The 26,734-nt window shown below is 32.6% G+C and overlaps 3 protein-coding genes across 3 annotated transcripts; 1 reads left to right on the forward strand and 2 right to left on the reverse strand.

The window, feature by feature from the left end:
• Window positions 1–219: 219 nt before the first annotated feature.
• LOC110426571 (protease Do-like 10, mitochondrial) lies at window positions 220–7,743 on the reverse strand. Its single transcript, XM_021441815.2, has 8 exons — window positions 7,129–7,743; window positions 6,815–7,060; window positions 6,053–6,248; window positions 4,935–5,194; window positions 4,401–4,528; window positions 2,367–2,570; window positions 1,949–1,999; window positions 220–790 (listed from the first exon to the last, which is right to left on the reverse strand). The coding sequence occupies exons 1-8, from the start codon at window positions 7,625–7,627 to the stop codon at window positions 563–565; spliced, it is 1,812 nt and encodes a 603-aa protein (XP_021297490.1). The 5' UTR covers window positions 7,628–7,743; the 3' UTR covers window positions 220–562.
• A 2,550-nt stretch (window positions 7,744–10,293) lies between these two features.
• On the reverse strand, window positions 10,294–14,368 carry LOC149526515 (uncharacterized). Its single transcript, XM_089785336.1, has 3 exons — window positions 14,229–14,368; window positions 11,238–11,441; window positions 10,294–10,537 (listed from the first exon to the last, which is right to left on the reverse strand). Exons 1-3 carry the CDS (start codon window positions 14,366–14,368, stop codon window positions 10,294–10,296), a joined length of 588 nt encoding a protein of 195 aa, XP_089641462.1.
• A 2,774-nt stretch (window positions 14,369–17,142) lies between these two features.
• On the forward strand, window positions 17,143–19,806 carry LOC110426514 (basic transcription factor 3-like). Its single transcript, XM_021441751.2, has 6 exons — window positions 17,143–17,247; window positions 18,303–18,370; window positions 18,668–18,816; window positions 18,902–18,958; window positions 19,116–19,154; window positions 19,260–19,806. Exons 2-6 carry the CDS (start codon window positions 18,303–18,305, stop codon window positions 19,430–19,432), a joined length of 486 nt encoding a protein of 161 aa, XP_021297426.1. The 5' UTR covers window positions 17,143–17,247; the 3' UTR covers window positions 19,433–19,806.
• Window positions 19,807–26,734: the final 6,928 nt, after the last annotated feature.

A 26,734-nucleotide genomic window follows, 5' to 3' on the forward strand; every position in this document is an offset into this window, starting at 1 on the left:
TCAAAATCTAGAATGATAAAAAAATGACTAATATGTTAAATCAAATGTAATGCAAGTGACATTAAAACTCATAATTGAAAAAGAAAAAAAAAAGTGTTTAAAGATTTAAGCTAGGCTATGCTTAACCGCCACTCAAACATAAAATCTCTACTGTTTTTGATGAACTCCACTTAAGGCCTTGCAAAGGCACTTCCTAATTTACTCTGCTTATAACCCAAAAAAAAAAAAAAAAAGAAGATGAATTTAGATTAAAATTCCAACTGTGCATCATTAGAACCAGAGGCTTCCTTACTAAAAAGAATAACAACCAGCAAATTATCGGTTAAAATACCTGCATTTCTTCCATGAGAAAATTGCAATCCCAGAGCTATAACTCGAATCCCACTATAGTCCCATAAGTGTTGAAATATTATACCTACACTATTTTGTAATTAAATTGTTACATGTATATAAATTAACAAAAATTGAATTACAAAACCAAAATTTTTGAAGTAAGCCAACTCAATTTCAGTGTTGTCTCAGTCTCAGCAGCAAGTTCGACTGAAGCTCCACTTGAGCAGGCTTAATCAATTTCCAAGTCGTTCTGTTCCCTTACAAGGTCGCCAGACATTCGGGATGGTATTCTGTGACGTTCTAGAATTCTGGAAGTAGCAGTTCTGGCTGATTCAAAGTTTAATGCAACTACCCTGTCATCATCCAAATCAAACCTCAAGCTCCCAGTGCTACAATTTTCTACAAGCTGGCACAAGTGCTTTAGATTTTGAATTTCAATTCCATTGACTTTCTTGACCTGTCATCCACATAGTTTAAGTTTCTTAGAAGAGAATTAACCATGCATGCAATATGTAAGAATACATACATAATTACATGGACACACACTCCAGGTTTAGAATGCAAATCCAGTAACAGCATTAGTACAAACCCTTAAATTGAGTGGGTCAAGAAACAGCTATAATTGTCTTATCATTCCCAACCAGCAAACGCTATGCAAACAGACATCTGTTCCTTAATTAGATTGCCTTGGAATTTCCAACCAGTATTTGCCCATTATCAGAATTGATGCAGACTGCAAATGAGCTAATTCAAAGATTAAGTTACTTAAAGATTTTATTTTGTTACTTTGTTGCATTTCACGGGCTTTATTTGTAATTTTATACATAGATTTAGGGTTATATTTGCTATTTTCAGCTAAATTAGGGCCCAAGATCTTAGATTGTGTTTTTCTTATCCTATTAGGTTGTATTCTAAGTTAGGTTAGTTTTTATTTGGAATCTAAGAATTTTTTACGCTCCTACTTCTACTTAAAATATTGGAAAGCTTTTATTTGGAGTCTAAGAATTTTTCAAGCTCCTACTTCTACTTAATATATTGCAATAAGAGTCTAGTTCTTTTAGAGTTAGGATTGGTAGGATTCTCTATAAATCAATGTACACATTCTATTGACGTAAACAATATGACGAGAGAATTTATAGCATTAGTCCTATTGTGATCGTGTGATGCAGAAAACCTTAAAGTGTTTTCTTGTCCATGTGATTCATTCAAGGAGCCCTAAAAGTAAAGCTTTAGGATCATATTTCTTCTTCTCTTTTTTTTTTCAATATTTCTTCTTTCCTCAAAAATAGACAATTGAATATTGCTACAAAACCTAATATCCTAGCTCTCCTACATCATGAGTTGGGCTTGGCCGAGTCAAACTATTTTGCTCCGAATGCAAGCAGTTATATAGTTTTAATTGTCTTAACTGACATATGAGATTTATAAGGTCACCAGTTTTATGCCTGGTGATTTCCTATCATTTGAATTGGCCCATTCAATAATTACTTTCTCTTGCTCCTTCCATCCCCACCGCCAGCTACCAAGAAACACACAAGCAAGCATGCTAGTTGTTTGGTTTGTAGGAAGCTGAAAACATAAAAGAAAGATGATCCAAAGAAAAATAAGAAAGAACCTGTAATTCGGCAAGACGCTCATAGCCTGCATTGATATCATCCATCAAAACCTGAACCAAATAACTGCTTGTCATGAAAGTGAAAGTACATGGAACATAGAAAATCCTACGCTTTAGCACTTAAACCTTATCGAATTGATTAAGTTTCCTGTCTTTTGGGGGGAAGAAAAACTTCAAGAAAGAACTTTTCCAAATTTTGAGATTAAACCATTTTTTATTGAGTGAGAAAGTAAGGACAGTAGCATCCTAGATTTGATAGGCAAAATCATTTGCCAAAACAAATGAAGCTTCTTCTTACATCCATTCATCTAGGACACAGATTTTGCTTGTCTTTCGTGGAGCTGAATTGGACAAACTACAAAGTTTTCTTCTAAAAGAAACCATTATGCACTAATGCTGTCAAAGAAGTCATACAGACCTGAGATAGGATTACAAGTTGTTCCCCAGCCCGTTTAGGCAGCTCTCTTAGAGCACGTTCACAGAGTCGACGGGGTGAAGCATTATACCAGTCTTCCCCATACTCATGTAGGTATGGCTGGGTTAGTGGAACAAAAACCAGACCAGCAAAAATGTAATAACTTGGAAGCTTATCAAATTGATGAACTGGAACCAGTGGCTGCAACTGTAAGATCAAGTACAACAAAACTAATAAATCCATAATGTAAAAATCAAGGTTAATTTCATCAACAGTCAAACAACAAACCAACATAGGTGCTTTTTTTCCCTTTTCTTTATCATGAATTACAGCAATCACAGATTTTGCAAGTTGAGGGAAAAAAAAAAACACAAAATTGACAAAAGTAATCCTTTTTTGGTCCAAGAATCGAGTCCACGGTAAATGTTAGATCCTTAATTCATTAGGACTTGCAGTTATGGTTTTGGGTTTAGGTGTAAGGAAGGAAAAACAAATTGTAGCACACAATTTTATGCCTTGTTACAGCAGGAAAGGCTATGGCCATGGCATCAGCATGCATGAGCATAACAATGTCATATGGAGGAACACAATGGATGTCCAATCTCCATGGTTGTTAAAGCTACGTTTGTCCATTCAATCCACAGTGATGTTTTTCTACCATGAGAAATATCCTAACTTTCCAAATGTCTTGGAACTGTAGCCAGTTCCTATTAAAGCTTGATCAGAGGTTATGAGGATGAGTATCTATTGTACCTTGATCGGGTAGCAAAAACTTCCTTCTTCCTCCATTTGTGATGTTGTTTACAATGGTATCGTTCATTTCATTAAAGCATATGATGCACTAGAGTATTTCACCCTCAGTCAGCTTCTAATAGCGCTCAATTAACAGCTATAATATATGTTTTCTGGCACAGATCTGACAAATAATGGGCCTGTAAGTTTGATGAGGATGGCAGACTATTGAGTTTTTGAAATGTAAAATCTTGTGAAAAACAAATTTCAATATGATTTTTATTCTTCAATAATAGTTTCTTCTATTCTACTTCCTGTTCTTTATCCTTTCTTCTTTACAATACAGCCTTGTTTCCATAATCGACTTCTGGCTCTCAGACTGAATCATTCCTAACTCTTCCAGTATCAAAACTAATGTCAAACTATCAAGCTAAAATTTAAAGATTCTAAGATTGTCCTGCATAATAATCTCTACTTTTGAGCATAAGACTAGAACAATAAAGATCAACATGTGATGGTAGGTTTCAAATGTGGTCTCTACTTTTGAGCATAAGACTAACATATGCCACTGGTACACACAAGTTTTACATTTACAAACATCAAATGAAACAAATCTATGTATAATGCAGTTTTGAATAGTTATAGTTTCAAACAACAGGTTGTTCGGGGATTTGGTCATTGTACAAACACAGACAAAGCAAAGATCCTGTATCGCCACCAATTTTATTGTTCTGTACAGTCTACACTGCCTTGTTTTGATTCTATTATTCTAAAATCAACTCTCAGCCTTAATTCGAATCCCCATCTCTACAAATACTTTTGATACCTGAACTTCATTCCAGTTATTTCTTCTAAAAAAACTTTTCCTCTAACATCTTTACATGCAAAATCACCAGATACTCACTACCTAGTGAACACAAAACATGCTTATTCCAACAATTTTGAATTGACTGCATGTATATAAAGCAAAGGTACAACAAGTATACATTTTAACTCACTTTTCCAGTACTCCACCAATTAATCTATTTCCTTTCTTATAACAAAAGTGTTAAAGGCATTTATGGGGGGAGGAGAGCATCTGTGATTAAAATGAAAAAAAGAAATAATAATTTATTCAGCCACAGATGATATTCTAAATAACAGCAAGGCAAGATATGATCAAATTTAGAAAATCACTACAGGTTGCATGAATGGTGAAGTCTAGCTATTTACCATTCCTCAAGACTTTCGTTAACGCAGTTTCACTGGCTTTTCACATAGACCAGACATTATTGAATTTAATAGATCTTTGGAACAATTACTTACAGGTCGAAGGGTGATGGTGAATGCATGCTCTTCACCATTTCTCAAGACTTTAACTAGAGCAGTTTCGTTAGGTTTCTTCATAGACACCAAATGATCAAATGTTATCCGCTCCCTATTTCGAAAAGGAACTGCAATGTGCGTAAATTGGACACCAAATTAAAAAGCATTAAAAAAAAATTATGAATACTGAAATGATTATCACCATAGCAAAATATTATCCAAAAAGAAAAAGAAAAAGCAAACGGAATTTCAATCCTCAAGTGTCTCACTTTCATGAAATCAAACAATTTTTCCTCCTTATAGTCTCAAAGGTATGTCCCCTTCTTTAGTCATGTTACTGGAAAATAAAATAAGCATCACTAGGAAAAAGGACTCAACGGTATCCATACGTGGGTGTCAGATTATTTTATCAGTGGAATCCTTGTTTGTTGAGTATCAATCACACTTGCAAAATGTTCATAGGAAAAGTGTTGAACCTCAGTTGAAATTAAAAAAAAAAAAACCAATAATGAGTAAAGACTATAAAGCGAGTACCAGTTCCATCATTTGCTATAGGCACACCATCAAATTCAAGGATGATATCATCCTTTTTTAGGACTCTGTGTGCGTCAGACAAAGGATTAATTTTGCTCACAAGTACACCAGTCATCTGAGGTTGCATTTTGAAGTGATTACGAAGCTGGACATTTTCTGTAGGCTGGCATGACAGACCCATAGAGCAGAATCCCACATATTTTCCACTTTCCTCTACACCAGCTACAAAATGCTTTATTACAGGAACAGGGATTATATAGCTGCATATCATAACAAATAAAATAAAAATTAAATCAATAACCAAACAGACAGAATTGTCCATCAAATGCTTTTGAATTGATAAAAAGTTAATTTAAGTTTCAATAATATATAGTCTAGACATGTCTTCCTTAGTTTTCATCTGATGTTTATGTAAGTTGTTGCACTTTCAGATAAAATATGCTAATTAACACCCTTGTTTATTAACTTTAGAAAGCAAAATTCTACAGTATATCATATTTCATTATTGAAACATCAGAACATAAAGTCTTTGAATTCTCAAAGCATTGTTTTGAGCGCAGTATACATTAATAGCTTCCTTCCAATCATTATGGCCAAATTGTCTAGCATTTAGTAAGCCTTAAATGGTTTTTCTTTAAAAAAAAAAAGAGTTCTTTTTCCGTTCTTTTTTTTATTTATTTACTTTCTCTTTCTTTCTTTTTTTATTTTTGGTGGTCCTTGTTTTCATCCACAGTTAAGAAGACCTGAAATGTATAATGCATGGCTTGGGAACTGATTGCTCAATAGTGAGAAGACTGATATAGCAAAGGAGTAAACAAACATGTAGGCAACAAGTTAAAATTACATGCTTCATGTTTAAAACATTGTACAGTGTTTAACATACATCAGGATTATTATAGGATTGGATAATAATTGTTATATGCTATCAAAACTATTTGAAAAAAAATTGAAACAACAACAAAGAGGAATGCAAGCACTTGAACACCCCACTAAATATAGTGCCAAATTGTAGAAACCCTAAATAAAGAAAAGTTTTATCAACGTAAGTATCACATGGTCAATATTAGATAACCCAAAAGTTAAATGCTACTTCCAAAAAAAGCAAACTCACAACTCACCCAATATTCTCAGCACCTGAAAGGTTTTGGAAAGCTACACCAGCAACTTTATTGCCCATGATTGCAGGGCCCCCACTATTCCCTGGGTTTATAGCTGCATCTATCTGTATTGCCATCAGCTGGGTAGCACCATGTACATATTGTGTAGGCTCAACTCTAGAAACAACCCCTTTAGTAACAGAAATGTTGTCCCCTCCTGCATTCATGGAAGAAGTACAGAGCATGTGAAAGTAAAACATTAAGTAATTCCTAAATGAATGTTCAACATCCTGTTATTTGCCTACGAGGAAAGCTTCAAAGCCTAATTACTTATTGCCATATAAAGAAACAATATTCTTCCATGACCATGAAATTACACAAATGGGACTTACTTGAGTAATACTTCAAATTACAGCATGCTGAGGTAAAGACTTACAAATGAGCGTCTAACAAATGAAAATGACTAAAAACAGGCAAGATAGGATCTCAGTTCTAACAATTACTAAGCATTGAAAAGAGATACCTCATCAATATAGAGACTGATGTGTCTTTGCTAGTTTTTCCTAGTTGTTTTACTTTGTTAAATATAGTCTTAATCACCCTAGCTCACATGGGACATATTTAGAATTGCAATAACTATCAGATGGTCCCAGCCGGCAAATTCAAGTAGTCATTGTAGCTTCATTAACTCAAACAAGGCAGGAAAGGGAAAAGCAGAGAATCAGAAACTTGACACTATTAATTAGGAATTTAAAAAGGTGGATTTTATTTTTCTATGGTTACCTTGAGGATATCCAACAACAGCAACAGCTTCTTGCAAAAATGGAATGTCTCCGAGCTCCAAGAAATTCACACCCTCCCAGAACTCTTGGGTTTCCACAACAAGAATAGCTAAGTCACATTCATGACCAACAGCTAGAACCTCCGCTCTATATTTAGTGGGAGAGCCGTGTTTTCTAACAAGTACAAATGTATGATCAGCCACCACATGAGCATTTGTAAGAATCTTTTTTCCCGGAATAACAAATCCTACAGTTAAGAAATAATGAGTAAGCAAAGCTCAGCAGAAAACGGAGACGGGTTCTTTTTGTACTCGCCTGAGCCCATGGTTTCGCGTTGTGACTTATTCTGCCAAGGAAGGAAATAGTTGGGGCTGCTGCTAACCGTGAAGATCTTCACCACAGAGTCCAATGCCAGCTCTATTGCCAAATATGCATCTGTTTCTGTATGGAGAGACCGTTTGCTTCTAACCACGTGCCACCGCTGAATGCTACTCTGCCTCTTGCCAATATCAAAAATACCAATGCTGCTTTCACCGTTGCAACATAAAGGAAGGACTTTGCGTTTGCTGACGTTGATGCCATTCCTACCACAATCTCTCCCCAACAACAACAAAGAAGACGAGTTATTACAACATCTTAACCTCCGCAATGTGCGGACTGAAGAACCCAGCATCCCTTTTGCTCCTTCTTCGCCGATGGAGGATGAAAGGAGGAGGCCAAGAGGGGCAAAGGTATGCTTATGTAAACCCTTTCCAACCCTGCAACTATTATGTGCAAAGTGGGCCGAGGCTAAACCTCGTGCTGGCATCGTCATTTTGGGTTAGCATTTGGGTCCATTTGTGCCATCTCGAGGCAAAATCATTTTAGTTCATTTCCAGGATCGTCAAATTGAAGTTGTAGCAGCTGGAAGAGGCGTGGTCCAAAGTTGAGAACTGCCGGGCAATGGGTTGAGATAGTTAAAAGGACTTCAAGCTTTTCTTATCCTTTTGAAATTAGAAGATATATGATTGGAAAACCCTTAAATTATTTAAAAATTTTAAATAATTTTTTATTTTTTTATAATATTCAATTAAAATTTTATATTTTTATTGTAAATCAAATGAATCTTTATAATTAATAGTTAATTAATTATCATTACTTAAAATATCATTTATCATTTTATATTCATATGACGTTGATGTAAAGGTAAAAAATATCGCATGTCCATGTCAAAATGTCACGTCATCATCTATTATGACATGTTAACTTATTATGTCAACGTCATGTAATATAGAATGACAAGTGATATTTAACTAATAATAATTATTAGTTGACCATTAGTTAGAAAGGATCATTCGATTCAAAATAATAATATAAGGAATTGATTAAATGAAATAAAAATTAAAATTTTTAAAATTTTTTTAAGCATTTTAAAATTTTTTTTAAGTATTATGTCAAATTAAAACAAAGCATTCAATCAAAAAAATAAATGAGACATTCATTATTATGGAATAAATACAAACTCAAAAAATGTTGGGAGTACAGCAATGGAAGGATTGAGAGGCAAAAGGGTGGATAGTGTGTTTAGGAAAGATTAATTGCCTAGGAAATAGTGGAATAATTGAGCAAAATAATAGTATTGAAAGAATTGCTCGCTAATTGTTGAAGTACTTTTGGAGGAGCCTAATTATAGGCATTCTTAGTTGATCATCTTACCCATGCATTCTTCCCTTGTCCAAGTCATCAACATTGATGAAGCCTATTGCCTTTGGCCTCAAAATTACTACTATAATAGGAATTAGGATGGTGCTCGCAGTTACACTATAGAAAAGTTTACAAAAATATAGATTATGTTGTAATGGACTTCAATTTGGTACCTTCACAAGAGTTTGTAAGAAAAGTTATATTGTGTTGGTTAACTACATGAATGTATAGTTTTTATTGGTAGAGGAAAAGATAAACTAATAATAATTGAAGATGGTTATTTGCTTTGGTTTCAATCGGTGGAAAGATTTTCCTAAATATATATTTTTAAAACAATACTTATCCAAATAAGATAATAATCCTATTAAACATACAGTAATTTTTTTCTATTATAATTATATTGTTTAAACAAAATGAATAACATTTGCGATTTGAAGGTTTGCTCTTTCTTTTGCCATATGTATTTGTCCCTATTTCTTTGGTTTCTATTATGCTATATTGTGTTAGTCAATTGCATGAATGTATGGCTCTTGCTGGAAGAGGAAAAGATAACTGATATTAATTGAAAATAGTTACTTGCTTTGGTTTCTTTGGTTCTTGCTAATCAATTTGTGTCATTTGTAGGTTTTTATTGTCTGTACGTTACCTGTAAGATATGCTTTGACTCAGCAATTTGAAGTAAAAAAAAAAATTTCTTGCTTATACTTACATGGGGAAGAAATAACCATATTTATGTCAATAGTATATATAATAACAATAATTCATTAAGTAAAAGAGACAATAAAATAATCAAAAGAAAACCTCATAAGCAAATCGAACGGTCAAAAAAGAGGCTCTAATATTGGTTAAACAAAATGATTAAACTATTACATAACTATAAAATATGTCTAATATTGGCCAAAAGTAGCATTATCATTCATACACAAATAGTAGATCTTGTGGCCTGTTAATACTACTTTTGGCGAAAAAGGGGATTTCTCGTCCTAAAAAACCCTAATAGATCAAAATCTTTCCTTTGAAAATCTCAACTGTCTCGACTCACATCATCTACTAGCAAGGTTTTGTGGTTCAATGACCAAAAAGGCTTCAGCTTTATTCCACCTAATGGTGGGGGTGAAGATTTCTTCGTCTAACAATCTTCAATCAAATCTGATGTTTATCATAACCTCACTAAGGTACAATCAAATTTGATGGCTCTTGTGCCTAAAAGGGCTCGATGAAAAAAAGCTATATCCAACAAAGGAAAAATATATAAGAATAGAGAAAAAAGATAGGTTGGTCGATTGCGGAAGAGATGGAAAAGAGAAAAAGAATGGAGAGCTTTGGTAGGATGATTTTTTTTTTTTGTTTTGGGTGTTTTTTATTTATGAGCATTCTAGTCTTTTTATAAAATCATTAATAGTATTTGGTGTTTTAATGTTAAGTGTCTGTATTCAATATTAGTGGATCTAATGTGAATTATGATCAAAACTTAAGGGGGTTGAGAGTAATTTACGCTTATATTTATATTTATATAAAGTTTTGCATTCTTTATCCTTGATAAAATTTTAGTATTACAAAAATAATTTTTTTTCAAAAAGAAAATATTCATTAAATTTTAATTATATGGAGAAAAAAAATGCCCAACTTATCATTCATCAACAACCTTCTAGTGGCTAAAGGTGGTACAATAAAAAAAGCAAATTCATCTTTTAAATCGAAATCTACATTAAGCATATTATCAATAATTGTGTTGCCCTCTCTGAAGATATGTTTTGTGGTGACATTCCATTATCATCCCGACATCTACTTAATGGCCTAAATAATGTTTGAATAATGCTGACATCCATTTGAAGAAATTGCCTGCACCACTTGCTTGCTATCCACTTGGAGCTCAATTTTGCGAAAGCCTAGGTCCCATGCTAAACAGAGTCCCTTGTAAATCCCCCATAGCTCAGCTTTATATGCCAAACATCTAGTGATCTTAGTAGCAAAACCACCAAACCATTTCCTATGCGAATCCCGTAAAACACCCCTAGCAATCGACAAACCAGAAGATTTTCTAAAGGCCCATCAATATTCAAAGTCACCCAACCAATAGATGGGACTGTCCACCTTACTAAATCTTTGTTTTTCCTGCTTGTAAAACCACCTAACTCATCAATAACATAGTAGAAAGCATGGATGGATGTTGCAAAGCTAAGTATAGTATTAAGGAGCCTTTCTAAGGCAATCCATTTCCTTTCAATTATGAAAATGTTTCTCCACTTCCAAATAAGCCAACAAGTAGTGCTAAAGAAGATCGACCACGAAATGTTATTAACCACTAATTTGCTATGAGCAAGATTAAAAGCAAATCATTTTATGATAGTCAAGATATTGAAAAAACTATGTAAAGTACTCGGTAATAGACGCTACCAAAGAACAACAACAAATGGACAATCATGCAATAGGTGAAGCACTGATTCTTTTCCCTGTCTATATAAAGAACATGTTGAATCGTTAGCTAAATGGCGCTTAGGGCATTTTTTGTTTGTCAATATACATTCACATAAACATTGAAATAGGAAAGTGTAAACACTATTGGGCCTTTTCTGCCACCACATCATGTTCCATATTCCACCATTCTTTATAGATGGGGGCATAGTCGCTTTAGTTAACATGTCGTAAGTAGAAGACATCAAAAAGACACCTATAAAGTTAAAGCGCAAAAAGGTTCATTTGTAGAATCAAAATATAGTAGAGGAAGCATATTAGCTAACATTTTACGCTCCACTTGTAGCAATACATTAGCTATACATTCCAAGTCCCAAGAGCCATCAGGTAGTAACATATCTCGAAGATGGTTGTTATCATCAACAAAGCAGCCAACCAATTGTGCAGCCTTCAATAATGATCTTTCACCTAACCAAGTGTCTCTCCAAAAACATGTTGTTCGACCATCAACAATAGCCCATTTGATCTGCCTTTTGAAAGTTTACCAAAGTTTACTCAAAGCAAACCATAAAGAAGAAGCATTAATCTTATATAGACTTTCAGGAAATAAACAAAAATTAAAATTATACTTACCCTGTAAAAGTTTTACCTAAAAAGTAGTAGAATTAGTAACTAGTTTCCAACACAACTTCATTAAGAAAGCATTGTTCATTCTTTTGAGAGATTTAATTCCCAAATCACTAGCAACTTTTGTTTGATAAGCCTTCTTCCATTTTATAAGATGCACTTTATAATTATGTGAATCACCACCCTAAAGGAAATTGCGATAGTAAGCCTTAATTTTTCTACAAGTCTTTACAGGCAAAGATACAGTTTGCATTACATAATACGGAATTGTGGATAGAATAGACTTAACTAGAGATTGTCTACTTGCGAATGAAAAAGAAAAGCCCATTCATGAAGACACCCTATTATAAACTCTTTCCTTCAAAAACTAAAAATAATTAGATTACCTTTTACCATGACATATAGGTAAACCCAAATACTTTCCAAAATCCTCTGAATAGGCAAAACCTAAGGACACTTCGAGATTATTTATGGTATATCTAGAAACATTTTTAGAGCAATATAAGGACGATTTTGCCACACTCATTTTTTTGCCAGAACAAACACAAAAATCTTCCAACACTCTTATAATCACCTCCATTTGTGTGACAGAAGCCTTGATATAAAGATAAGGTCATCGACAAAGAAAAAGCGTGATAGCGGTAGGCATCTCTTATTGAGTCTAATAGGTTTCCAAGAACCATTGGAAATAGCTGTTATAATTCCATGGGCTAGTCTTTTCATGCACAAAATAAACAAATACAGGAAAAGTGAATCTCTTTGTCATACACCACAAGAAAGATTAAGCCTTTAGATAATTCACCATTCCATAAAACTTGAGGCTTGCTATAACGCCAACTACCCACCAAAATATCGATCAAAGGTTTAGGAATGTTAGCATCAGTCAAAGTATCATAAATAAACTCCCATTGTAAGCGATTGTAAGCTTTTTCTAGGTCAATTTTGAGCATCATCCACCCCACTTTACCCTACTTTTTACTGAAAGAGTGGACTACTTCCTGAGCAATCATAATATTATCTATGATTTGTTTGCCATGATAAAAGTAGATTGTGTCTCATTTATCAAACTACCCATCACAAGTTTCAATTTGTTTGTACTGACCTTCATCAAAACTTTTAACACAGGCAGTAATAACCTAATAGGTCTAAATTAGGTAATTAGGTCAAGGGTCTTTACCTTAGGAATTAGGGTAATAACTGATTTACAAAGTTCGTCACCCACTGCCATACCATAAAATACAATTTTCACATAACTAATTATATTGTCTCCAACAATGTTCCAATTAGACTGAAAGAACAATGTCGAAAAACTATATACACCAAAGGCTTTAAGTGGCTTCATCTCAAATAAAGCATTACGTACCTTTTCACTTTCCATTAGTCTAAGCATATTACTATATTCTTATTGATCCAGAATAGGGAACATACCTCTAATTGGGAAAGGTGGGAGAACATAATATTCTCTTAAATATAACTTGCCAAAGAAATCAACTGCATGTTTCTAAAGTAATTCTTGATTGTCACACCAAGAATCGTCCTCAATTTTGAGTCATAGGATTTTCATTTTGCTCCTTCAACATGTTGCACGTACGTGCAAAAAGCTAGTATTTCTATCTCATAATTTAAGCCAATTCGCTCTCGATTTCTACATCCAAAAGATCTTTTCCTGTACCAGCACTGTCTCATAGTTTAATTTTTAGTTAAATTCAAGTAATCAATGATTTCTAGAAAGACAAAGTTTAAGGGCCCTTGCAATGCCACTAAGTTTAGCTAAAAGCTTTTTCTTCTAATAAAAAATGTTACCAAACATTACCCTGTTCCACTATTTAACTTTAATTGTAAAGTTCTGTAAAACATCATAGATAGGTAAATTATTTTCCCAAGATTGTTTAACAAAATTAGGAAATTCCATATGAGAAAGCCATTCAGCTTGAAACTAAAATCCCATACCATGTGAAACAACCTATCTATCACTTGTTCTAATCAAGATAGGAAAATGATTAGAACTAACACAAGTGAGATGTCGTATAGAAGCTTCATGAAATCGTAGCCTCTAATTAGAAAAACATATAGCCTTATCAATTCTTTTAGCCATAAGTCCTTTCCTGCATGTATATCTCGGTCCTTGAAAGCCCATATCAAGTAGTCTAAGGTCATTTATAGAGGATTGGAACAAAGACCATGGTCAACTACCCCTTATTAAACCTCTAAGTTTCTCATGCGAAAACATGAAAACATTGAAATCACTAATAATCATATAAGGTCCATTGATAGTGTTTGCAAAATAATGTAGTTCTTTCCATAATTCTTTTCAACTTGTTAGGTTGGGATTTTCATATACTGCTGAAACATACCATGGATCTGTAGATTGATAGTCAACAATCAAATGAAAACATTAGCTATGATTTCTCAGAACTAAGATTTGAAATATATACCATGTTCCACCAGAAAAACCCATAGCCTCAATATGGTGTGATCTATCAAAATTAATTAAACAAATTATCCTATCTGCTGGCATGCCACTAACTCGAGGTTCAATAATAATCATATTAGAAATCTCATACTGCTTTATGTAATCTTTCACAATTCTTAAAAAGTTGGTACTGCCTGCATCTTGACAATTCCACATTAGAAAATTCACTAACATTAATAGAAAGTAAGAAAGAACGAGATTGCCAAGGGTTACTTACAAGTTCACCTGTTGTCCATCAACCAAAGTGAAATTAACCTGAACCATTTGTTGCTTACTCGGAGACTTCAATTTCTGAGAGGGACTACCACTTTCATGTTTTGAAACTTTGTTCAAATCTTCCACAATGTTTGACTCCATGTCACCCTAACCCTTAAAAATGTTTATTTTTCAATCGTGTCTTCTTTTTGAGGGAGGTTTTTTGAATTCGAGTCACTCCTTACTTATTAAGAGGTTTTCCCTCCTTATCATGTAGCATAATACCTCTATGTCTCACCTCCATGGATGGAGAAGAGACTTTGTTTTTCTTTTTAACGGTAGGGACTTTGAAATCCATGGCATGATTATCTAATCAAACCACTGAATGTTTCTCTACGTCAAGAGAAGTAAGTTGTGGTCAAGGCTTCTTCTCATGCTTTTTTTGTATGAACCCTAAAACAACATCATTTTTATCACCAATAGCTTATTCACTTGTTTCAAACTTTTCTATTGCTACATCAGCATACTCCGCCTCACAATCCATCTCTGACATAACCTCTTTACCATTCTTTTTAAGTGACCAAGTTGGCCATTCAGCAGCATTAAATGAAGTAGGAGAATGATCACAACTTGTCTGCAATACCAGTATTTTTTAAAAGTTTTTGTTCACAAAGGCTTCATGATTAGTTTCCCTACAAGCATCCTTAGCAAAAGGTTGGCTCATTCTTATAGACTTTGTTACAAGGGTCTTGTTAATAGCCAAACCTTCCAATATTGAAAACCTTGAACCATTAGGTTGCTGCTTGGTGGACCTTGAATTCATGGTGGAGTTTTGTTTGACCAAACCACTCTTAGTGTCACGAACAACACTCTTTCGCCTAAGTATGCGATAGTCCGTGCGACACTTGAGTGGACATTTTTACACAAGTTAGCAGATACTTGGTTATAGTTTATCCAACATCAATAATAGCAACAAATCAGACTAAGAGAATCCACATCAAAATTAGAGGACATACTGAATGCCATATTTGCAATCACTAAGCCATAAAAAGGAAAAATGTTTTATTAATATGAAAAGAATTACAAAGGGACCAAGAAATGCTATCGTCGAGCCATAGGGGCAACACTAAATGATTCGCTACAAACATACTTTTACTAGTAAGACAGCTCCACAATCAATCGACTGCTCACCCACTTATAAAAAGTTTACGAGATTTTATACATATTTTACCAATAGGCATTGCAATGCTTAAAATGAGAACAGTCCTTTCCTAAAAGCTCTTTCTCCATAAAGACTTAATAAGTATTTTTAAAGATATCATTACGAGCCATTACAATGTTTGAAAGAGGGACATTTCTTTTACAAGTACAAAAAACTCAATCTCTTAAACAACTCTACCCTATCATAGCCCGATACAAGGTTGGATCATGACACTTAAGCTTATGTTTGGTTACTAAAATTCATGGACCAAAAGGCTCATCACTTGCTTGAGACCTATTAGGTGTTTCTTTTTCAACATTAAGATCTTCAGTCTACAAATCAGTACCACAACACTTTTCTTTCAAACGACCATACAAACCACACAAAAAACACACTTTGGGATGGCCCTCGTACTTAATGGTCTGCATCTTCCCATTAAGTAGCAATTTAGGCATCAATTGCTTCGAAAGATCTAACTCAACTACTATACGAGCAAATTTGCTACATTTTTCTAAATCGGTATCATAGTCAATTTTCAAAAGCTTACCCAAAAGAAAAACAATTCTTCTTAAAACTGAATTATGATATAAATAGAGAGGCATACCAGGAAGCCTTACCCACGTCTTTACCATAGATAGATTCTGAGAACCCTTGACATATACGAGGAGTCCAAGGGTTTACCATGAGATAATGACCTTGCACCCTCCAAGGAGCCTCTAGGAAGACTTTTAGATAATAATGTTCCTCTGTAAATTTAATAAAAAAACTGTCCTCATCTAAATCAACGATCGAATATTCCCTGTAAGAGCCCATAAAAACTCAATCTTTTCACTTAATAACCTGACTGAGATAGATCTCCCCAATAAACGCACAATAACATATCTCCTTCAACATTTTGCTAGTTCCTCATGCTTTTTTTCTGAAATTTTGATCAATGGAATGCCATCAATCGTTTCAAACTTAAAATCCTTCGTCTCGTCTCCTTTTGATATAGTATTGTATGCATCAATATCAAACAAGGATTCCTTATCATCAATTTCATTTTCATCTGTATCCATATCATTATTTGAAAACAAATCCTTTCCTTCAGAATTCATCAATGCATCCTTGAAAGAAAGATTGTTATGGACCACAACTATATCGCCATTTGACAGATTCTCCAAACTCTCACTACGTAAACGAACTTTTTTTGGACAGATCATCCAGAAGTGAAAAAGTGTCCATCTTGAGTAGCGCACCTTCAGTCGCATCTACCTCCATTTCTTTTAAAAAAATAAAAAGATTTATGGAACAAATCATCCTATTAAAAAAATAATTAACACAACTTCTAACTTTAGAATTATAATCGATTTTATAAATTTTATCCTTAATGCATGATAAATCAAATTAATGAATAGTAAATAATATTTTATTTGGTGTAATTTTTTTTTACAAAATTATCTTTTTATGTAATCTAATAATTTAATTATTTATTTTTATTATATCAAAATTGAAGGTGCATTGCAAGATGGTGAAATGTAAACCCCAATGACTTTATTGAATATTGAAAGTCTAAGCCCTAACGGGTCATAGACGGAAGGACTGAAAAGCAACCAAAGTGGCAAGTAATGGCATGCGTGTTGTAGCGATGACAAACATAGACGTGGAAGTGTTATAGCCTTTGGATTCAATTTCGTCATTTTGCACTTCAACCGTCGGATCTAAATCCTTAAAACGCAGGGGTGGACATAAAAACCCTAAGGTAGAGAGACTGGGGCTGGCTCTCTGGGTTCTAGGAAACGTCTTCCATCCCTCATTTTCATCCTTGCAGTCGCGGCATCTATTCTCAATACTTATAAAGGTTCAATACTTAATTCCCTGTTTCTTTGACGACTATTTGGCACTTTCTTTTACTTTCTTCCGTTTCTGTCAGTTTTATTTCCTTCTCGAACTTAGGTTTGCATAACCCTGCTGCTTCTTTTTCTGGGGATATTGTGTTCTACTCTGCCCCTCTGTCTTTAGATCTGGTAGCGTGGATTATTTTGGTTTTGGGTTGTTTATTTATGTTTTTTGGATGAATATTTGTTGGAATTTTATGTGAAATGTATCTGTTAGATATTTTGGGGAAATGTATTTTCTGAGTCTGATTTTCAGTTCACTTTGGCTCATTTTGTTATCTTTGTGGTATGGAACATGCATTTCACAAGCTTTGAAGCTTAGCCGACTACTTGATGATGCTTTTCATGTTTACGGGCATTTCTTGAAAACCCTGAATTTATCTTTCTTTAGCTTTCGAGCTTCGCTTATGCCTTATGTTCACAAGATGCTCACTTAAATTCTGCTTAGTATTTGATTTAGCTTATATATTGTGTTGAAGTTTTGACCGCCTTGAATGTCATCCTCCGTCCTCCTTTCGGGCAATATTAGGATCATATGATTATCATTATAATTTTTGTGCTCTCAGTTTTTATTTTTCCCTTTTTTTCTGTTCTTTCCTGTTTTTTCCCTTGGTTTTCCCCTTCCTTTATATTGCAATGAAGGGCTTCAGAAAGGAATAAGTAGTGACTGGAAAGCCTTTGCCTTTTTTTTTTGTGGGGGTTTCTCTCTTTGTTATTTTGTTGTTTATGGTTATGTGATGGTTTCTGAGCCTTCCGTGCCTATCGTATCTTTTTTTGTGCATGATTGATAGTTTGCTGTATCGGAATTTTATAATTTTGCTGTTTTCAGAGGTTTTCTTGCTGGATGAGTTGTTTCTTATGCTTCATTTGTATTGTGTTTTATTTATTGGTTTTTATCTTGTTACTTTCGATGAGCCCATAACTTTTAAGTCTTTCTGTGTTTGATTGTGAGTGTCTTTGGCCTCGTTTGATGTAATTTTCTTGTTTCATGACCTGATTGTTTTACTCCTTTGTGCAGATGAATGTCGAGAAGCTCATGAAGATGGCTGGTGCTGTCCGCACTGGTGGAAAGGGTAGCATGAGAAGGTATATTCATGGTTAGGATTCTGGAAATTCCTGAGATAGGCTAGCTAAATGAAATTTTATGGCTGATTGTCTCCAAATATGTGGAGATAAGTGGTGTTCAGATATTTAGGAGAGATGTTTGAATCATATTTTTGCCTGCTGTGTGATGTTTTTTGATTAGCTAGCATGTCAAGTCGAAATTTTATCTGTATCTCTTCTTTATTCATAATTGGGTCATCTGGATGGTGTTTGGAATTTGATGGCTCTGTATAGTTTGCATCTTAATCATTACCTTGTTATTTTAACCTATGCTAACAGAAAGAAGAAGGCTGTCCACAAGACAACTACCACTGATGACAAAAGGTTACAGAGCACCCTCAAGAGAATAGGAGTGAATGCTATTCCTGCAATTGAAGAAGTCAATATATTCAAGGATGAAGTTGTTATCCAGTTTATTAACCCAAAAGGTAGATATTGCTTAATAGATGTGGAACATGTAATCTATTCAAATGTTTTGTATGACAAACTAATGCATGATGTTCTTTATTTCAGTTCAAGCTTCTATTGGTGCCAACACCTGGGTTGTTAGTGGTTCCCCTCAGACAAAGAGTATACCTCTCATTGCTGTTTACTCTTTATGAAATTTTGTTATTACTAACCCCAATGGCATCAAAGACTAGGGTTTTTCCTCATCCATTATAAGCTTTTTCTAGGTTTTTGGCTTTGTTATGCCTGATATTTTGACGTGTTGTTTCCCCGATTGCAGAATTGCAGGATATTCTTCCGGGAATTATCAACCAATTGGGTATGTACTCTAGATCCATTTAGAATTGTCTTCCTTTTTTTTTTTGTGATTGTATCGACATTGCAAATGGATATCAGCTTTTGACTCTTAGTCTAAAACTTTTAGGGCCAGATAACTTGGACAACTTGAGGAAGTTGGCAGAGCAATTCCAGAAGCAAGTACCTACTGCTGGTGATGGTGCGACGGCCACTCAAGAAGAGGATGATGATGATGTACCACAACTTGTGGGTAGTGAGACCTTTGAAGCTGCAGCAGAAGAAGGCCAAGTTGCTAAATAGTGTTTCTAGACAGATTTTTGTTGTGATATTTCATATGTTTTGGAAGAATTACTATGGTTTCTTTTTGCCAATTTACTCTTTTGTGACCCGCTGGATGGTGTTACTTTAATGTTTTGGTTCAGAGCGAGTCTTCTATTTCCTAGAATTCATGTTATCGCTGCCCTAAATGGTCTTAGAATGCTTTGCATGTGTAGAAGCTGTGACAAATGGGTGGGTATGGGTAGATCTGAAATGGATTAGCTTATGATCAACCCGTTTGCCCATTTGTAGCATGTTTAGCTTTTCGTGTAATTCCCTGCTGCTCCATTTCTCATTTCTGCGTGTAGCCCCACTTTCACCTATTTATTTTGACTAGAAAATTTCTCCGACTAAAATACTCATCAAGTTCTTGTATTCATGTATTATAGTTAATTTAGTTTTTAAATTAAAATTTAAAGTTATTTAATTTTTGATTTTAAATATTATTTTAATTTAATTTTTTTAACAGTATCTAAATTTTTCGTTAAAATAGACAATGTCAGTGTTGATATTAGCATGAATGTTCTTTATTTTAATGATATGGTATTACATGATGATATGATCATGTGGTATTTATGTAATGACATAATAGTGTTACATGGTACTAATATGATAGTATGATCATATTGACATAACATTGACTATCATATTGACATAACACTGACATGTGGACGTGTGAGAAAATTTTTTTTAAAAAAATTCTATCATGTAATAGAAATGAAATTGAAAAAAAAATATAATAGATGGATTAAATTGAATAAATTTGAGATGGTGAGAAACTAAATTTAAAAAAATATTTAAAAAATATAAAAATTTAAGCAGATGATAGGTATATTTATTTTTTTTTAAAGAAGATATATTTATTAATAAATTAAATATTTAAGTGTAAAAGATTTATAGTTTTAAAAAATTTATATAAATATTTTTTTACTTGATTATTTGATTTTAGAATATGTACATTAATTTATATTTTTTACAAAAATTAAGTTTGAATTCTTCTTCTATAAAATAATTTTAGAAACAAAATTTATATCTAAAGTCAAATTTATATAAATAACTGGCATTATGTTGAAATAAATTAATATAAAAAAACTAAATAAATTCTTTTTTTCTTCAATTTATAATAGTATAAAAATTTAAAATTTATTTGACTTAATTTTTAATTTGAGCTGAACTCAAAACTCAAACTAGTAAAATAAGTTGATTTAGATACAACTTTCACAATTTACAAATACTTATTTTATCAGAATTATTCAACTCATATCCAATTTAGTTTTTATTTAAACTAATTCAAAGTTTTTTGTAAAACAATTTTATTTAAATTTAAATATCACAATCAAATTCTATAAAATTTAAATTTAAATTATTAATTTGAATCCATAAAAAATTTATAAATTAAAAAAAATGGTACAAATATTTACAATTATGTTTAACTTTATTAATCATAAATGTAATCTTTAATCCAAAAAATTTCAATTTAAAAAATATAATCTGAAATCTTAAACAAAATAAAAACATAAAACAATTCTCAAAATTAAAAGATTAAATTATTTCGATTTTGAGTATAGGGATTAAATTAAACAAAATATATGAATACAAAGACTTAATAAGTATTTTGACTAAATTCCTCCCCAATTACGTCGGAAGATGCATTTTTTTATTTAAAAAATATATAAATCGATTGGCCATGTGTTTCTATTTAATAAAAAAAATAATTACACATGTATTATTTAAATTATAATTATGTTTGCTTTGCTTTTTAAAGTCTGAAGGTGTTTTGTGTTTCCGATAGCTATAATGATTGTTTGGTGGTAGCTATTAAGGATGTAATATTTTACTCAAATGTTTTCTCTCTAAAGGTGGTTACTCCACAGTAGTGCTCTTTCTCAATCTTCTATAACATAAAAAGGTTTATATTAGACATCTTTTAGGACATTTGGACCAAAAATTTTTTCTCAATTATCAAAATTATTAAACCTTAATAAGTATTTTAAAATATTTTTAATAATAAAAAATAATTAAATTTGAAAAAAAAATCTAAAAGAAAATCAATTTAAGGAAAGTTTCCTAATTTTGTTACATATTTAAACCTAAGAATCAAATTTCAAATAAAATCGACCTCGCACAAAATCTATATAAAGTTAAATGGAGTTTCACAAAATAGGTGTAAAATTGGGAAAAAAAGATCATACTTTCTGACTTGGAAATTAGTTTTTTAGATGTTTATTTAAAAGTCTTTTTGGAAAGAAATAAGTTTTAAAAATATAAGAAAAATGTAATTTATAGCATTTCATAATCTCACTATTGGATCTCAATTTCATTCAAAATGAACTTTACTAAATTTCTTTGCAATTGGGAGAATTTCTCTTCCGATTCCATATAATTGAGTTGATTTTGGGGTATTTATAGAAATAGTGTTGATGTATGTGCTAGAAAGCCAACCAACTTACTTGTAATGATAAATTAATGTTGATTTATACATTTAGCCTAATAAAACTCTATTTTATCTGTTAAGGTCACGTAATTATAAATTGATGTTAACTTATAATGATAAAGTTTCGTTTTTAAACAATTCTTAGTTAATGCTTTATCAAAACAAGACATTAATAAAAATTGAAAGACTAACAAATTTTATGTCTCTTTATTACAAAATAAGCATTCAGTTTCACTGATTTTCTGTTTTTAATAATTAAAGGAAGGGGGATTCAAATCCTGCACTTTAGACAGGGGGATTATGCATTAACCAATGAACTAAACGTTTAAGTGCACATACATTGAAATATGAAAATAGTTTAAACTAATATGTGAATGCTGGTTAGTAGAATAAATTTATTGAACATGACCCGTCATGAAACTTTCATTTTGTATTTCACCAAAGTGTTTATGGTAATATTCTTATGTATCAATTGCGTAAGTGATCTTTAGACTTAAGATCATCAAGCTATGTTGTGTGGGAATTGCTATACTTTGGAAATGTCTTAGGTAGTCCTAACCAAAGATTTATGATGGAGTAGGTATTAGGTATAGCACGAAGCATATGATGATAAATGAATGAACAATAAAAGATACATCACCTTAAGTGGTGTTAAAGGAGATATCTCATTTTCTTGGTATGTCTTAATTGAATAAAATCCTTGATCAAGGTAGAATAATTTGAAAAAGAATTATGTCAAATTCATTAAAGAGTTAAGAATAAACTATATGAACTAAAATGATAAAAGACATATGTAGGGCAAAGACAATACTATGCCTTATGTGATATAAGGATTTTAAATGATGAAGGATTGAATTATATTTTAGGACTGTGCATTGAAGGGCGAAGTCAAACTCTTTTACTTTTCTTAACATTTTGGATGGTGATGACAAGTTACTAGATGCCAATCATGATTCATAAATATGAACTAATCAAATTGGAAATTAATGATGAATGCAAATGTTTTTGATTCGTCTCATCCTAATTGGCTTTCAATTATAGTTTATATTTTTTTAGCAATATGTTAATAACCTAATCAGTTGCACACATTAAAGATGACAATGTAAAAATGTAAAAAGGGGAATTAAGTTGGACTTAATTGTAAAGAAGTTTTGATTTCAGGGATTTAATTGAAGGAACTCAATAAATTAAGGCAATTATACAATTAGCATAAAAGTTTTGCTAAACATATTAGTGTTAGAATTGCTTATAAATAACATGCTTATGCTGTAAACTAGGGGCACTTGAATGCACTTAAAAATCAAGAAGTTAGTCAAACAAATGAAGAGAGAAATTGGGCTTCTGAGACAAGCATTGTATCGATAAAACACCCGCTACTGAAAAATAGAGTTTTTTCGATGGAATATTCTAACAGAAAAGCTTAAAATTTCTTCGAAATTGGTCTTTAACAACTAATTTTAGACCATCAAAACATTGATCGAGAAAACAATTGTTAGTAATATCATTCCGTAGGTAATGAGAATTTTTCATTGAAAATTTACCAATAGAATATTTCGTGGCAAATTTCATTGGTAAGATAGAAAAATTTATCTATAAATCCATCGGTATATTTGCAACAGATTGTAAATGTAAGATTGACAGAATATCAATGGAATCAACGTGTGAAAATCAAAAGGCATCCATTTTTAAAACTATAAAATATTGTCAGTAAATGGAATTGATTCCATTGAAATTGGCTTTTGGTTATGTCAGCAATACCAATAGATTTTATCAGTATTATGGGTTTTGTCAATAATGACTCCAATTTTCATTACCAAAAATTATAATTTCATTGCTAATGCTTTCAATTTTATCTGTAAACCCGTCAATAATTATTCAAGAATACGAAGAGACAATTTTGCGTACAATGATATTGGTTGGTAATTTGGTTCATAATTGTTATTTCGATGCAATGAGATTAAGGATGGCAACAAGTAAGGTATCTAGTAATTTTAAGGCACCTGACCTTGAACCCTATTAACAAGTAGAGTACACAAATCCTACAACTACTTGGATAACTTTAGAATTTACTATTTGAACCTGAAACCTAATACATACCTAGCCGAACTCCTTTAACACTTGATTACGTAAAAATTTTTATTAAACAGTTCATGGGTATTTAATTACTTAAAATCGAACTGTACTTGTACCTTTATAAAATAAGAAATTATATTTTCCCAAGCAAAATAAAATAATATTTCACATCCATACAATTCACTAATAATTCAATTTATAAAAGCAAACAAATTTATTAGATTTGCTTCGTTATTGATTAATGTTTGGAAAAAGATGGCTCTTGCTCAAACTTTGGAGAAACCTTTGTCAATGGAGGAAGTTGATCACTCGAAAAGGAGTACTAAAAAGATCCAAGCCACTAATGTTGGTGGCAAAAATGCGATGGTCCAAGATACCACTATGAAGTCTTTTAAAGACTCTTTGTTGTATGGAAAAAAGGATGTTGAGAATGCTGTGGCTATGAAAAACATTGGTAAAATCACCTTTAATACTGAAGAAGAATGGTCAGATGATGATGATATGGCTAATGAAGAATTAAATGATATCCCTTGAGTATGCATTAGTAAAAAATAAAAGAAGGCATTTAGATCCCCAAGCTCTTTTTTGATCATTCAATTGCTAGGGAAATCCTTAAGTTTCTCATCCCTCCAATATTGGGTTTTCAAACTTTAAAGCCTTGAGGAAAACGTTGAGTTAATTGACTTGGGAATTGGCTATTACATTGTTACGTTTGATCATGAAAATGACATGATTAAAGTCCTTATTGAAGGACCTTGGAAAATATTGGATCCTTATTTAATGGTTTAAAGATGGCTTCAAGCCATTTATGGCTACTTTTGGCAAAATTGCCATTTGGATTCAAATACTCAAACTTTTCATTGAATATTTCAATGAGGAACTTTTGATGAAGATCGGCTTGTTGGTTAGAAAACCCTTGAAGTTGGATACAAATATGAGCTTGGATGTTCAAGGAAAGTTTTCAAGAATTTGTATTGAAATTGATCTCTCTAAGCCATTAATCTCTAAGATAAAAATTGAGGAAGTCAAGTAAGTTGTTAAGTATAAAGCCATTCACACAATTTGCTTCCACTATTGGATTGTGGATCACCGCATGGAGAATTGTCCATTATAACAAGGTTCAACAGCTTCCATGGTAGAAGAAGGAGGCTCCGTCAATGGTGTGGCAAGTGTGGACAACAATGTTCCCAGTGAAAAATACAGACCTTGGATGTTGGTGTAGCATAAGTTGGGGAGTGGATTAGGATCAAAGGCAAAAAAAAAACAGATGACTTAAAGGTTGAGGATTCTTTAAATAGGTTTGAAGTCATGGTAGAGGAAAGTCAAGAACTTGCTACAACTACTCATGTTAAAGAAAGTCTTGTTGGGATTGAAATTCAAGGAGAATAAGCAAGTGTAGAGGCAATGCCTTTTTGACAATTTACGGAGAAATTAAAGAAGTCAAAAGCCAAACTTCTTGTGGAGGAGAACCTTCCAAATTTGGTAAGCAATGAAAATATTACAAAGGCTAAGGAGAATTTGGTGAAAGCTATTAGGTTATTACTTAGGAAATCTTTTTATTTTAAAGCCCAAGTTGTTAAGAACAACGAAAATTCATTGGTGAACAGTAGCCCTAAAAAATTTTAGTAAAAGGGCTAAGATGAATGGCTCGGATTTAAATTTAGGAGGAAGTAATTGGGTGAGCAAAATTTATTGAAGTCAACCCCGATTACGTACTTCTAACTTTGAACATCATATGAATCCACCAAAAATAAACTTGCTTATGAGTGCAGGGAATCAAATAGCACCTAAACCTCTTAATATTTTGACGGAAGAGTTAATGAAATAATGTGGTTATGCTTGCTTAAGTGAAAGTCGAGAATTGGTGCTTGTTAAACAAGTAAAGGTCATGCATCAATTATCTTATTAATAAAAGTTATCTCATGAAATTGTAGAGGCATTCTTAATAAAAAAAATGCCTTAAAAATGGTAGAGATTTGACAAGAAGTTATGTTCTGGATGTTCTTATTCTTTTGGAAACCAAATATAGTGATGTAGATATAGCTAATTCTTTTTGTAAGAAGTTAGGATTTGATTCCTCTTTCATAGTGGCTGCCTTTGGTTATGCAAGAAGTATTATTGTGCTTTGGAAACAAAGAGGTATGGGCATTCATGTGATTAGCTCGAATAGTCAATCGGTGTATTTGAGGGTGCATGAATCAAATTTAACTTAGGTTTTGTTAGCAACTTATGTTCAACCTCATTGTCAATTAAAGAAGATATTTTGGGATGAGCTAAAGAATTTCTCTAGTAATATGAACTAGTCATTGGTTGTAATGGGTTATCTTAATGACATAGCATGCTTAGAAGAAAAGTGTGAAGGGTTCAGATCTTGTGTTAACCATGCTTAGGCTTTTATGGAAAGATGGGATGCATGTTAGTTCTCAATTATTAAGGTGATAAGAACCAAATTTACATGGTTCCATAAACTTAATGGTAGAGTTGTGATCAGGGAATGTCTTGATAAAGTACTGTTAAATTTGTTGGCCCATGAAAAGTTTTCTGAAGCTAAAGTGGCAAATTTGTCGTGTCTTTGGTTAGATTGCTATCCCATTTTGTTTCATTCTGCCATGACCAAGCCTCTATCTAAAGAAAATAAACCATATTGCTTTCAAGTAGCTTAGTTGACACATAAATGTCGATAGTATGTTTATTGTAGCTTTTGAATGGGGAGATTCTTTATTATAGTCGATTATTTCTCTAACGATAGAAATGAAAAAATGGATTGTTAATTGTTT

This window comes from Theobroma umbraticum, unplaced genomic scaffold (genome assembly GCF_002168275.2).
Source record: "Theobroma umbraticum cultivar Fairchild unplaced genomic scaffold, ASM216827v3 scaffold_89.0, whole genome shotgun sequence".
Classification (NCBI taxonomy): Eukaryota; Viridiplantae; Streptophyta; class Magnoliopsida; order Malvales; family Malvaceae; genus Theobroma; species Theobroma umbraticum.